The sequence below is a fragment of the Petaurus breviceps genome, unplaced genomic scaffold, assembly GCF_028583685.1.
Source record: "Petaurus breviceps papuanus isolate PSGF00001 unplaced genomic scaffold, PetGlider_PUasm1.0 90386, whole genome shotgun sequence".
NCBI lineage: Eukaryota > Metazoa > Chordata > Mammalia > Diprotodontia > Petauridae > Petaurus > Petaurus breviceps.
The window spans coordinates 238,770-254,249 of record NW_027187236.1 but is presented as its reverse complement, the minus strand read 5'-3'; the positions used below and the strand labels follow the sequence as shown (position 1 = coordinate 254,249).

General features: G+C 49.2%; 1 protein-coding gene across 1 annotated transcript; it reads right to left on the bottom strand.

The window, feature by feature from the left end:
• Positions 1-91: 91 nt before the first annotated feature.
• On the bottom strand, positions 92-14,761 carry NUDT16 (nudix hydrolase 16). Its single transcript, XM_069108447.1, has 3 exons — positions 14,532-14,761; positions 14,144-14,419; positions 92-396 (listed from the first exon to the last, which is right to left on the bottom strand). The coding sequence occupies exons 1-3, from the start codon at positions 14,667-14,669 to the stop codon at positions 229-231; spliced, it is 582 nt and encodes a 193-aa protein (XP_068964548.1). The 5' UTR covers positions 14,670-14,761; the 3' UTR covers positions 92-228.
• Between the last annotated feature and the right edge of the window lie 719 nt (positions 14,762-15,480).

Here is a 15,480-nt window from a genome sequence, read left to right as displayed (position 1 = left end):
CGCTTCTCAGTTCCTCTGACTGTGAAGGGGATTGGCCTGTGTAGGAGGCAAGGGGGAAGGCAATGAAGGGGCACAGAAAGAACCCCACACGTTTTGTGTTCCTGGAAATCTGTAATCAACACCATCAACCACAAAGGGGAACCTCTCTTCCCTCCTCCACCCCTGCCCACGATCAGCTCTGCTCAAGGACGACCCCTTTGGGGCTTCAGGCCTTCATCCTGAGGCCCCCTAGTGGCGAGCAGAGGGCAGCTGCCCAGTCTCCAGGAGCCCCAGGCCTTGCAGGGCTTCCATCAGCTGGTCCCGCGCAGCGCCTATGAAGGAATTCTCCAGGAAGGCAGGGAGGCCTCCGACCCCATCCCGGAGTGTGTACAGAGGCACGCGCACAAGCCCCAGCACCTGCGGAGATATTGGCAGAAGGGAAGGATGGAGACAGTGACTGGTGGACCCAGGGCTCCATCCTGCCCCAGCTGAGGGTGGCAGGGCCCCCTGTCCAGGGGCTGGCCAGCCTGCTCTAAGATCTCAAGAGATAAGCACCTGGTACCCCACAGGGCCTCAGCTTTTGGACAGCCTACTATTTCTTAAGGAATCCCTCCTGCCTCTCCACCTCCCAGCCATTGGTCTGGTACCTTTGCTAACCAGGTCTAATCTGCCCCCACCCTGATTCCTTCAACAGACTGTCATAAGGAAAGCCCCAGAGAATGTCAGTCTCTAAAGAGTCTGGGACCTATGGCCTGAACTCAACGAATATATAATGAACCAATCAGACGGTGGGAAGATGGTTCAGATGCCACCCTCTCCTCAATAGCCAATAGTGGGGCTCTTCTCCAGCACAACCACTCCTATCCTCACAGCCCCCACCACTTCCCCACTTTGCCCCCAAACTCCCCCTTCCAAGCTGGGCCCTCAAGGTAACTAACTTTATATCCTAAACCACATTCGGGTACCCACAGGGCCTTCAGGAAAATACCTTCCCCCTAGCCCCAGCATAGCCACTTGGGGCCCACATCCCCATACCTCCTCACTGGGGCCCACCTCCAAAGGGCAGGGAACAGCAAGAGCCCCACCTTTTTTTTTGGGGGGGGGGCTGAGGCGCACGTGAACAGCAGATAAGGACAAGGTGAGATCTGTATCTCAGATCTTACTGCATTATCTTTCCCCCAAACTTGTTCTTCTCTGGGTCACCCAGGTTCACAACCTCCACAACCTGCCCTCACCCCACAGATCAGTCAGTCACAGATCTCACCATTTCTACCTTCACAACAGCTCTCTCATCTGGCACAGCCACCACCTTAGCTCAGGCCCTGTTCACCTCTTCTTAGCTTATTCCAGCAGCTTCCTAACTGGACTCCCTGCCTCAAATCTCTCCCCCCTCTAGTCCATCCTCAGCAATGCTGTCAAAGGAATTTTTCCCCTTAAGTTCAGAACTGACCGTGTTGTTCCCCTAATCAACAATTAACGCCAATGAACTAACAGAGGTTGGTTTTTACATGCCCATACAACATGGCCCAACCTACTTTCTAGCCTCATTGGACATGACTTCCCTTCCGAAGTCTTCAATACAAGCAGACTGGCCTTCCTCACAATGCTCCATCTCGTCTTTGCACTGGTCAGACCCTGTGCCTAAAATTCACTCCCTCCTTCCTGTCACCCAGGTCCCACTATCCCTTTGAAAAGAGGGGCAGCTAGGGGGTACAATGGATACAGCAGGGGGGGTCCTAGAGTTGGGAGGACCCGAGTTCAAATTCAGCCTCAGACACTTACTAGCTGTATGACCCTGGGCAAGTCACTTAATCCCAATTGCCCCCACCAAAAAAAAAATGCAGATTAGACAGCATCTTCTGTATAAACCTTTTCCTTATACTAGTGCCCCCCACCTTGTATCTCATATTTGAATATGTGTGTATATAAATGTCTGTGTGATTTAAGGATTCTTAGATGTTACTTGTCTCCTCCATTAGAACATATGATCTTTGGAGGAGGGATTGTTCATTCTTTGTACCTATATCCCCAGTACCTTGAACGGTGCCTAGCACATTAATAAGCACTAAATTAAATGATTAATTGAATTACTTTTCTATCTCCTTCAAGGGCTCCTTGTCCTTTCCCTGACCCCCATGCACTCCCCCTTCTTTGGCTATCTCATTCACTCTGCCAATTTCAATCATCACCTCCTTTTGGATGACTTGCAAATCTATACATCCCACCTTGGCCTCTGAAGTCACATATTTGATTCCCTAAAGGAATTTCCAAGTGGCTAAAACCAAGCACATCACTTTGTCCCCAAAGAGTGTTCCTTCCTCCCTGTCTCCTGTATTCATCAAATTCACAAAATCCCCCAGACCATACCTGAGAGGGAATTCCCTCTAAACCATAGTCAAATACCCACCAACCCACATGCCTACTTTCCCATCTCTACAAAATCTTGATAAGGAAAGTCACAAGAAACCAAATCAAAAGGGATCCTTGAAAAAGGGAACTAGCAGGATTTCCGGAACAATATCTTTTAGCCAGTGACATCTTTATGATCACACAATTGTGTGTCGAGAAATGTCGAGAAAAGGAGTTCCTCTCCTGGATGGTTTGGTTGGGTTTTTGACTTATTTTTGAAGCATTTGCTTCAACAGAACTCTCCTCCAGCAAGGGGTCATCCATACACACATCTCCCAATCAAAAATTGTTCTCGACAGTGAATAGAGCACTGGCCCTGGAGTCAGAAGGACCCGAATTCAAATCTGGCCTTAGACACTTAACACAAAAACTAGCAGTGACCTTGGGCAAGTCACTCACCCCAATTGCCCTCCAAAAAGCCCCCCCCCAAAAAAAAGATTCTTGGAAAGGTATAGCAAGAGAAATAAGCCTATTAAATGACCCTGGGATTCTAAACATCAATAGCATTGAAAAAGGAAATCCTGATGTGATCTCCTACCAGTTAATTCCATCTCCAAAATCTCACTTGCACCCCTACCCTTCTTTTGCAGCCAGCAGAGTTAGTCCAGATACCACTAGCCCCCATGAGGGTTTTCCAAACTCTTCTCTGCCTACCACTTCAAGAACAATCTTTATTTTTTCTTTTTGGAGGGGGGAAGGCAGGGTAATTGGGGTTAAATGACTTGCCCAAGTTCACATGGCTAGTGTTAAGTATCTGAGGCCAGATTTTGAACTCAGGTCCTCCTGACTCCAGGGCCACTGCTCTATTCACTGTGCCACCTAGCCCCACCCCAGAACAATCTTACTCTTAGATCTTAGATCTGAGATCTAACCATAATGCTCCTCTGCTCAAAAATCTATTGTCTCCCAAGTAAAGCTCAAATCTCTTTAGCTGGCAGGACTGGAGAATGTAAAAGGGGCTTCCAAGGTCGCCAGACTAGGGCTGTAACTGGCCAAGAATGGCATTACCCCCACCCCTTTCACTTTGGAATGGCCCTTATTATTGGAAAATCTTTCCTGACAAGTTGCAGTCATCTCTCTAATGTTCCTGGTTCTCTTCTCATGACAGCTATCATGCCCTGTCTCCCCCTTCTTTCAGGCTTAGCAGGCTCATGATTCCAGGCCTTCCCAAAAGGCCAAAGCCAGAACTGAACCCAGCTCACCAGGTGTGGTCTGAACAGGCAGCAGACACTGTCACTTCCCTAGACTGACCATCCCTTTAGGCCTAGGGTAGACCTAGGTTTTTCTGGCTGCCAAATTAGTAAAACCACCACAGAAACTCCTACCTAACTATGCTTGTATACTTAGGGAGTTGATTTTTTTCTTGAGGAGGGAAGGCAAGGCAATTGGGGTTAAGTGACTTGTCCAAGGTCACATGGCTAGTAAGAGTTAAGTGTCTGAGGCTAGATTTGAACTCAGATCCTCCTGGCTCCAGGGCTGCTGCTCTATTCACTGCCACCTAGCTGCCCCTAGGGAGTTGATTTTTTAAACTCAAGCACAACACTCTACGTGCTGATCATGTAGAGCTGGCTTCAAATCCTGCCTCTGATCCCCTTATTAGTTGTTTGACTCCGAAGCCTCAGAAATTCCCAGGCATCGAAGATGCTAGTGGTGCTATGTGGGAGAAAGAAGCGCCCTGCCCCCAACAAATTCCACACCCTTGACCTATAGACATCAAATGCCATCTTCTCAGTAGGTTCAGCCCATCTTGCCTATTGAGTTGTTCTCACTTAGGAACTCTGTCTCCTAGATGTTAACTAGTGGTCCCAGCAAGGGATCTCAGTGCTTTCATCTGACTCCAGGGCACTGATTAAAATGCTACACAATGGGAGGTCAGGCACAGATGGGGACTCCCCCTCAGCACAGCCTGTACCTGATTAAAATGGAATTGGGAAATATTTAACAAAACACATAAAAATACAACGGAAGATGGATAACCTCATATTTTCAGACTAAGCCAATTTAACAGCCCACAGGGTTTTCTATGTACAGATTAATGGCCCCTGTTTCTATCTGAGTGTGATACACCTGATCTAGGCCACATCCCTTCTCTTCATCCACAAGGAGAACAGGCACCGCTAGGTGGCGCTGCAGTGAATAGAGCACCCACTCTAGAGTCAGGAGGACCGGAGTTCAAATCCAGCCTCAGACATTTAACACTTACTAGCTGTGTGATCTTGGGCAAGTCACTTAACCCCAATTGCCCCGCTTTCACCCCTCCAAAAAGCAATATATATTTCACAAGGAGAGCAGAAGGAATTTTGTCAAAGACTTTGCTAAAATCTGTCTCTAGCTTTCCCTGATCTTCCATTCTAGTAACCCTTCAGAAAAAGGAAATGAGAGGAGGAGACTGGTGTGGGCAGTTCTGGTGCTTTTAGAGATCAAGGCTGCTTTTCCTAAGTGCTCACCGACCATTCCTTTAATAACATAGCTGGGAATTTTTACCAAGAATCCACCAAATTCACCAGCTGACACTTTGCAGACTCTACTGCCCTCTTCCCTACATAAAAGATTGGACATATGATCTTCTCCAGGCCAGTGGCCTTCTCAAAGCATTGCAAAGTTCACACACAGGGTATTTTCTATACTCTGGGATGTAGTCTCACTTGGTCTTGTGATGAGCTGAGAGTTAGGTGTTCCTGTAATTATCCTGGGTTTCAACTCGTTAACCATTCCTGTGCTTGCCTTTCTAGTCCAAAGATCATTCTACTTGGCAGAGAAAATAAAAGTACAATACAAAATAAATGATTCAGCTTCCTCCTCAACAGCATGTTAACATAGTAAATGAACTTGTCCTTGATGATGCAAATCAGCTGATGGATCCATCCTCCATGACCCCGGCGTACCATAGGCATTCAAGGCCTGTCACAACCTTCTATTACTTCATGTTATTCCCCTATACAAACTCTTCTGTGCCAGCCACACTGGAGAATTTAACATCTCCTTCTCCCCAAAGAAAATACCTTGTACTCTCCTGCCCCTGTGCTCAATTCCCAGAATGCCCTCCCTTCTTCATCTTCACCAGCTGAAGCCAAGTGAAACACCACTCTTTCAGGAAAGATTCCCCCAAGCCCTGCTGCACTTAGGACTTAGTTTTAGAACTCCCTTGAGGGCAGAGATCATGTGTCACATAAACTTTGTACCTGGTATCCAACAAGCCCTTAATAAATGAGGCATCTACCATGTCACTCCCACCTCATCCACCTTAGTTCAAGTACCTGGAAAGCCTCCAAATGACCCTCTTTTGCCAAAGTCTAGGAATAAGGTGATGAGGGGCCATGCCAGGGTCAGCAGAGAAATGTTACAAAGGGAGGATCCAGAAAACTTGGCAACAGATTCCATATGGAGAGTGACAGGTTGAAAGCCTAGGTGACTGGAAGGGTGGGGGTAGCCTCAACAATAAGACAGAAGTGAGGAAGAGGGGAGGGTCTAAAGAGCTGGGTTATCCCATGCGAGTTTGATAGATTCATCTCATCCCTCCAGACACTTCCATGGTTCCCATTGCTAAGAAGATAAAATACCGACTCCTTACCTTGGCATGAAATGAAACCCTCTAGAAATTGGCTCCAAACACCCTTGCTTTCCAGTGTTCTCTTCTTCTCCTTTAGCCAGCCCATCCTGGGTGGGTCTCCTCACTGCCTCTCTCCATATACCCAATTTAGAGCCCTCCAAGCCATTGTCTGCTCCCACTGGCCCTGACACCTGTTTGGAGTGCTTCCCACTCTCCCTTACTCAGGCATTCTGATGCCAGCTCAGACCCAGGAGGCCAGAAAAAGAAGCCGCCATGCAGTCCCACCTATATCTGAGCAAGGATCCCTTTTTTACTGGAAGACCTGGGGGGTGGAGGGTGGGGAAGGGGCATTCCTCCTCAAAACACATGCCACATCTGGATAATCCAAACTGCTGGAAAGTTTTTCCTTGATGAAATCTAAACTTGCCTTTTCAGGAATTGCTAGTCTGGTCAAGTCAACCTTCGTCTCTCCCACATCCCCCTTCTCTCCACCTATATCACAACCAGTGAGTTCAGACCCCTATCACCTCTCTCCTCCAGTTATATTAATGGATTTAAGCTCTTCTAGACCCATTAATAGACTTCACATGGAGCCCATTAAGGGGAGCTTGCTTAGGGGAGGCTTTCACACCTTATGCTCATTTCTAATTAGGCACTGAGTCAGGAGGGTGGGGATGCCTTCTGGCTCTGAGAAGTGTATACACACTCTGAGTTGGTATTTTGCTTTGGGGCTCACTCATGAGAAGGATCTTGTGATTCCCAGTTGAGATTTCAAGTGGCCGTATGTTCGAGCTCCCCGACTGCTCAGATGTAAAGGCTCTCTCCATCCAGGGATGTATGTAAAGTGTATAGTTGATTCAGGCAGTCAGAGCCCTGTCTGTTGGTCTTTATTTCTCTGCTTGTATTTTCTCTGAAGTTCAGGGTGCTGACCTTTCCCCTGAACCAGTGAATGTAATTTTAAAAGTTTGTTGACCCCTTAAACAGCTATCTTTCTTAGTAAAGCAGATCTAAGAACCTGTGCTAGCAGCCATCCTGGGGATGCCAGTGTGGTTGCCACTACACCTCCCTGAGTCCATTGTCCCCCCTCTCCAAACCAGCCTCCACCCCGCAGCCAGAGTGGTACTCCTAAGATGTGTCTGCCCACATCACTCTTCTGCTTACAAAGCTCCCAGTGCCTCTAGGAGCAAATGCCAATTCCTTAAGTCTGGAATTCAAAATTCTTCAAAATCTGACTCCAGGGGTGGCTAGGTGGCGCAGTGAATGCCTCAGACAATTAACACTTACTAACTGTGACCTTGGGCAAGTCACTTTACCCCAATTGCCCTGCCTTCCCCACTCCAAAAAGCAAAAAAAAAAAAAAAATACAAAATCTGACTCCAACTTCTGCGTCCAAACTGATGCTGTACATTATATGCCTCTTGGCTCTTTCCCATCTCCAACTGCTTACTGGACATCTAGAGCTGACTAGCCCATAGACATCTTAAACTCAAAGTGTCTGAAACAGAACTCTGGCTTTCTCCAGAAGACAGGTGGCTTGGTTGACAGGCAGAGGCCCTGGAGTCAGAAAAACCTGAGTTCGAATTAGACTAAGATACTTACTAGCTTTGTGACCCTGGGCAAGTCACTTTACCTCTGCCTGCCTCAGTGGCCTCATCTGTAAAATGGAAATAACAGCACTTACTTGTCAAGGTTGTTGTAAGGATCAAATGTAAAGTGCTATGGAAATGCCAGCTACCATCATCATTCCTCCACTCTTCCGAAATCCCCTCTTATCCTTGAGGGTACCTCTACCCTTCCAGTCACCTAGGCTCTCAACCCATCACTCCCCATACAGAATCTGTTGCCAAGTTTTGTTGGTTCTCCCTTGGTAACATCCCTTCTCTCTGATGATCCTGGCACCACCCTGGCAGAGGGGCCTCATCACCTCACTCCTGCCAACTGGTCTCTGTGCCACAAGTTTTTTCCTACTCCATTCATCCTACATATTCAGCTATCAACTTCCTTCCACAAACTCTGGGACCACATAACCCTGGCTCTCCATCCTCCAAGCCTGCAATGCTCTCTCATCATTGACACCTTCTGGCTTCCTTCAAATCCCAGCTAAAAGTCTACCTCCTGAAGAAAAGCCTTTTTCCCAGCCATTCCTCCTTGACTGATCATCTCCATTTCATCTAGTTTATACATAATCCTTTGTTAAACTGTGGGTTCCTTGAGGTCACATAGCAGGACCTGGCACACAGCAGTCATTTAGTAAGACTTAAGTTGACTTGATCTAACCTGAGGCATTCTTCTCCCAGACAAAGTGACCAGCCTGCAGTCTCCTGAACATGACTTTCCACCTCTCTATCTTTCTACGGTCTGTCCCAGTACCTGGAAGCTCCCTCTCCTCCTCTGTCTCAGAATCCCCAGCTTTGATAGAAGCACAGTTCAAAAGTCACTTCTGGTCTCTTCCCCCAAGGCCACACACACTCCAATTACTTTGTTTTTACTTCTCTGTATGGATGCTGTTTCACACCAAGGCAGCCCATTCCAGACTGGGACAGGTCAAATGGTGAAGTTTCCCATAAACCTGCCCCTAAATCCACCCCTCTGCACCTTCTCTCCACTCACTGGCCCTGGTTGCATGCCTCTAGCCTCTTCCTCCTTCAGATACTCCCAGACACAATCCTCAGATCAATTCTGCCCCTACCCATCTTCCCCTGACGATACCAATCCCTAAGGGTATTTGCTCTGTGAAGCTGGGATTCAGAATTGAACTTGAGGACCTAGAGGGGATTTGTTCTGGGAAGTTTGGATTCCGTCAAAGGGCCACCCTTGAGGACCTTAGAGGGCCACATGTGACCTCCACACTGCAGGTTCCCCCCCACCCCTGGGAGTTATAAACTTTCCACCTCTCCAACTGGTCACCTCAGAAAACAGGGGCTTGAATGCCCCAACTGCTTAGTGAACAAGGGCCAAACAGCTGATCTCTGCCCCACCCCACCCCAAGAAGGACCCCATGTGGTCAGGGAAGACAGACAGATTTTAACAGCTACAGGAGGGAAACAGAATTATGAGCTCCTAGATTTGGAGCTGGAGGAGACCTGGGAGGCCATCCAAGCCAGCCCCCACCTCATTTTACAGAGGAGGAAACTGATGGCAGACTGAGGTTAGATGACTTGCCCAGGGCTTCCTCACTCCCACACTCAAACCTAGCATCACATGATACCCTCCGAAGGTCAAAGTCCATGAATCAGTAGGGCCTGCTAGGAACAAGCCCCATAGGTAATGGAATTTCTAAATAGTGCCTGGAGATTTAGGAAGCACTTTACATACATTTCACCCAAAAGCCCACAAGGGGGCCCTAGCCGTCAATTTTCTAACCATAGTCATCTATTTAAGAGCTGTGGAGAGGGTGCTGGGCCTGGAGGGCCTGAAGATTCATCTTCCAGAGTTCAAATCTGGCCTCAGATACTTCCTAGCTGTGTGACCCTAGCCAAGTCACTTCACCCTGTTGGCCTCAGTTTCCTCATCTGTAAAATGAGCTGGAGAAAGAAACAGCGAACCACTCTAGGATCTCTGCCAAGAAAACCCCAAACAAGGTCACAAAGAGTCCAAAATGACTAAACACTCCAACGGCCTCATTTCACAGATAAGAATCTGAGGCCAATGGCCCAATACCCAAGGTCACACAACCAGTGATAGTCAGAGATGGGATTTGAACCTAGGTGTTCCTGACTCCAGGTCCAGCATTCTTTCCAGTACGCCAAGCTCAGGCTGACAGATAACTGAGCAGATCACATTACACGCTTAATTGGGCTAGGTCCAGCATGAACTAAATAGATCTATGGCAGAATTTCAAAATGAGCCAGAACAGAGTTAAGAGTGAATAACGGCAGGCCTGTGTTTCATTCTGACTCCTCCACCCTGTAACCTAACACCAGGCTCAGCCTGAACCTTCCCTGGGAGATGTACTGGCTGAAGGGACCCAGCTCCAGACACCAGCTTTGCCATTGACTCATGGCATGACCCTGGGCAAATCACAACCTCTCTAGGCTTCTATCCCCTGACCTGGAAAATGTGGGGAAGAGACCACATGCTTTTTAACTGCCCTTCGGATCCTTAACCCCATAATCTCCATATCTCAGTCACTAGGAGAGAGTGGGAGGTGAGTCTATGAACTCTTTACTATGAAGGCATAACCCAACCAGCACAAAAAGAATTCCATACCACAGGCTAGGCTCAAAACAAGGGTGGGGAACCTGCCGCCTGGAGGCCACATATGGCCTTCTAGGTCCTTGGGTGGGGCCCTTTGACTGAGTCCAAGCTTCACAGACCAAATTCTTTTCTTAAGAGGGTTTGTTCTAAGAATTTTGGAGTCAGTGCAAGGGCCACCCTTGAGGACCTAGAGGGGATTTCTTCTGGGAAGTCTGGCTTCAGTCAAAGGGCCACTTTTGAGGACTTAGAGGCAATTTGTTCTGTGGAGTTGGGATTCAGTCCAAGGGTTGCCCTTGAGGACCTAGAAGGGATTTGTTCTGTTAAGTTTGGATTTAAAGGGCCACACTCGAGGACCTAGAGGGCCACTTGTGGTCTCCAGGCCCAAGGTTCCCCACCCCTGCCCTAGAATTTCACAGACTAACAGGGGGGAAAAGTACCAACACAGAGAGAAAGGAGCTGTGCTTTCTCCTCCAACCATAGACTTTCAGCAATGGGTATATTCGATGACTCTCCCCCCAGAGCCAATCAGCTGCCAGGTCCTGGGCATTCTTCCTCTCTAGCCTCTCTCATATTCACCTCTTCTCCCTTCATGAGGCCCTAGACAAGCTTCCTCACTGGTCCCCCTGCCTCCAATCTCTCCCATCTCCTATTCATTGTCTACACAGCCATCCATGTGATACTAGAAAGTGCAGGTCTGACCAAGCCACTCAATTCCTTGAGAGACCCCAACGGCTCCCTCTTAACTGCAAGATCCAATACAGACTCCTCGTTATTGGGTTTTTAAAGCCCTTCACAGTCAGCCTCCAGACTTCCTTTCCAGACCATCCTTCACAAACTCTCCATTCCAGCTAAACTGGCCTACTGGCTATTTCTGAAACAAGACATTGGAACTCCCACCACCATATACCTTTATGCAGACTAGACTATTGGGCTCCCCCCACCCTTACCCCCAGTGCCTTCCCTCCTCACCTCCATTTCTTGGAATCACTAGCTCCCTCTCAAGGTTCAGCTCAGATGCCCCCATCCTTTGAAAAGCCTTTTATAATTTCCTCATTTTTAAGTGGCCCCCACCTAGAAATTAACACTTAAATGTATATACTAATTGTGTAATCAATCAGGAGAAGCTAAGTTTCTTGAGGGCAGGGACCATATTATTCATTTAACAAGCATGTATTAAGCACCTACTGTCAGGCAGTGCCAGGTACTGAGGAAACGATGACAAAAACAAAAAAACCCTGCCCTCTAGAGGCTTATATTCTCTTGAGGGAAAATAAGGCTACACAGAAAATCAAATTAAAATTGTATACAAGAGGCGGCTAGGTGGCACAGTGAATAGAGCACTGGCCCTTGAGTCAGGAGGACCTGAGTTCAAATCCAACCTCAGACACTTAACACTTACTAGCTGTTTGACCTTGGGCAAGTCACTTAACCCCAATTGTCCTGCCTTCCCCCCTCCAAAAAGCAAAAAAAAAAAAATTGTATATGAAGGTTTCCAGAGGAAAGGAGGGCACTAGCTTCATAGGATCACAATAGCTTCTTTAGGACAGCGAGTGAGGTGACACTGAATGGAACTAGGGCAGTGAAAATGAGGAACAAATTCTAGGCATGGGGCATTGCCAGTTCAAAGGCATGGAGGCTGGAGATGAGTTACCACATTCAAGAAACAACATGGCCAATCTGGCTGAAACACAGAGTACGTGAATGAGGGAATGAGGAGTAATGTGCCCAAACCTGAAAAGGGAGGTGACAGTGAGGTTTTAAAAGCCAGAGTGAGGAGCCGTCACCTGATTGTGAAGACAAGATGGAGCCCTTAGCCCAGAGGTTCTAAGCCTTGGTTGGGTTGTGGACCCTTTTTGAAAGTCTGGGGAAGCTTCCCAGAATCAGGCTTTCAATGTATAAAATATATAGGATTACAAAGGATGCAAATGAAACTGGAATATAATTATCCAAATATTCAAAACAAGTTTGGGAACCCCAGGTTAAACACTACAGCTTTTGGGACAGGAAAATTAAATGGTGGCTGCTGGGCGGGGAAGGGGGGGGGGCTAGGGAGGGGTGCCACAGTACACTGGGCCTGCAGTCCAGTTCAAGTACAGTCTCAGACCCTGGGCAAGTCATTTCACCCCATCTGCCTTAGTTTCCTCTTCTGTATAATGGGGATTAATAACACCACTCATCTCCCAGGGTCTCTGTGTGAACCAAATGAGATCTTATGTGTAAAGTGCTTTGCAAACATTCAAGTGTTATCTTAATGCAAGCTATCACGGTCACATGGTCTGACCTGTGTTTTAGGGGCATGCTATTATAGCTGTGTGGAAGATGAATTGTGAAGGGAGAGGCTGGAGGTGAGGAAACCAATCAATTAGGAGAAGAGAGCAATGGTGAAAGCAAAAGGTAATGGGGGGAGGAGGCGGCTAGGTGGCCCAGTGAATAGAGCACTGGCCCTGGAGTCAGAAGGACCTGAGTTCAAATCTGGCCTCAGACACTTACCATGTGACCTTGGGCAAGTCACTTAACCCCAATTGCCCTCCAAAAAAAAAAAAGGTAATGAGAGTCTGAGCTTGGGTGAGAGCCAAGACACTAGGGAGGCAAGATCAACAGCCAATGACATTGGATGGGAGATGGATAAGCTGAGGACAGTTCCAAGAATGGTGGGAGCCCCCCCCCATCACCCTAGACAGAAAAAGGGAAATTTTGAGAATCAGTGACTTTGGGGGAGACAGGGAGTTCTGTTTGGGACATGGTGAGTTTGAAAGGTCTCTGGGACATTGAGTTAGAGCCGGTCCCTAAGTATTTAATGATACAGGACCAGAGACAGAAAAAAGGCCTAGGGTTAGATGCACAGAACCAGAGTCTCTCTTTCTTTTTTTGCCTTCACGACTCCAGGATTTAGCATAGTGCCCATGTTTTCAATGATGCTAATTGATGCCCACTGAATCTAAGACCACCTGGCATCCAATTATTTCTGACAGGTTCAGTCTCTGATTGGAGTAAAGCATTTCTCTGATACCTGTGCTGGACCCAAGGGCAGGAAAGGACCCATTCCCTGACCTGGAGTTTCTAGCATGGCAGGGAGGCAGATCCATCTTATAGGCAAAGATAACAAGTACTGTCTGACCCTGAATGGGCAAGAGCTACCTGAAGAACAGGCAAAGGCACAATTAATTTAAAGACTGAGGACCTGGGTTCAAATCCCAGCTCTGTTCTTAATATCTTGGGACTTTGCTCAAGTTATCATTGTGTGGCTCCTGGAAAGGCTGGACTAGACGATCAATCTGCAAGGTTCCTTCCCCAAAAATCTAGAATAACCAGAGAAGGCAGGACAGACAGGGCTGGGGGTGGCAGTAACACGGAGGCTATGGGTGATTAGAAGGGGGAATATGTATCAGCTGGGTGGGAGGCCTAAGGAAGTCAGCGTAGCTAGAACAGGAGACAGGGAGGATGGGTTGAGGAAAGGAGTTCATTTGAAAAAGCAGGTTGGGATGAGAATTTCAGGCCATCTCAACTTATTGGGAGGCAATGGAGACCCCTGGTGTAGGGGTGTGTAGTCAAATACAAGATTTACTGTGGTCAAAAGCAGGATAGCCTGGAGGGGAAGAAGGAAGGAAGTTGATCCAACTGGTTAGGAGGGCTTATGGCCCCAAGCAAGGGGAGAAGGAATAAGGGAGAAACCAGTGGAAAGAGAAAGTCAGTCCCAAGAGGCAATTGAGAGGCTACTGTGCACGCTGGGAATTTGACAAAGGAAAGTGGTCAGAGAAAAAGGGTTAGGATAAGGGAATCTGCCTTCTACCTCCAGCCAGGAAAGCACCCAGGAAGGAAGGGGGTGGAAAAAAGGTGACTGGAAAAAATGAAGATGGGTTGGCAGAGGGGTAGTCTGTCCTTGAGCCTGGGGTGACCTGAGGAAGGGGTCCCTCTGCTGGAGCAGGCAGGTGTAAGACGTGGGGCTGAGTTCCCAATAGGAAAGGACAGGGAGGAGAGGGGGGAGGGAAGGAATCGCCCCTGGCCCACCTCCAGCCCGTGGTCCTTGGCACGGGGGGCACCTGCTTCCAGTGCCAGCACCTGGTCCAGCGTCAGCTGCTTGACGTAGAAGTGGGCCACGACTCGGGGCGGGGGTGTGGCCGTGGCATGGGAGCTCCGGTAGTCTCCCGGTCCCAGGCTAAATGCAGCCGCCCCCTCGCCCAGCTCCTCCAGCAGCTCCCGGTTCAGCCCCGCCTCCAGGCTGCCATCCTGGGGATCCACGAAGCCGCCCGGAAAGCCGAGACGCCCGTCAAAGCGCATCTGCATCTGCCAAGAAGGAGTGAGGGGTGAGCAGGGGCCCCCCGTGATCCCCGCCGGCCAGCCCTCCTTCCGGCGCCCCCGGGATCCTCGCGGGGATTCCGGTCGGTCGCCCCCTCACCAGCACCGCATATCTCAGCGGGATGCGGCCGAACAGACGACCCGGGTCGGGGGCGTAGAGCAGCGCGTGGCACGCGTGGCGCCAACTGGGCCCCAAGTCCAAAGCCTCAGACAGGCTGATTCGCCGCACCCCGGCCATGCCTCGGCTACCGGACCGCTCCAGGAGTCCGAGCGCAGGACGCCTGAGGGCAGGGGCGGGGCTCAGCCAATCACCGAGGCCCCGCGGGCCCCGCCGATCAAGTGCGCAACGGGCGGCCCGGGCCAATCGGCGACGGATGCAGACTGAAAGGGCGGGGACACAGCGGAGGGAGGCGGGCTTTCCGGCCGACAGCAAGGGTAGTAAATCACGCCCCTCGGTACGTCGATCACCCTGATGGTCAATCAACCCGGCTCCTGGGAGGCCCCTAACAGAAGCCCATTGGAGGCCAATTCCCACGCCGTGCTTTCGCTCCATGAGGCGTTGAGATGCCCCCGACACACATGGGAGGCAGCAGGGCCCTTTCAGGGATTGACAGATAAGGGGACCGAGCCCCAGGGAGGGAAGGGACTGCCCGAGCCAGGACCAGAAGCCTCGGGGCCAGTTGCCTCCCGGAAAAGTTATCTTTTCATCAGACCCCCTAGCCTTCCCAAGAAGGAATGCATTCCAAAAGCGCAACTGGCTTTGGATGGGGACAGTGTCCCCTTGCCCAGTGGTTCTGGACTGGCACCGACATCCCCACCAAGTCCCTGAATTCAACGAGCATTTATTAATCTGCCCCGCTCTAAGCATCGTGATTGCCGCTGGAGACGGAGCCAAAAATGAAACCGTACCTGCCGTGCTGAGGTGAGGTTTTTATATTATACGGAAAGATAAGGTAAACAGATACACGTACGGTGATTAATTAGGAGAAAGAAAGGAACCTAAGTGAGAGAGAGAGAGAGAGAGAGAGAGAGAGAGAGAGAGAGAGAGA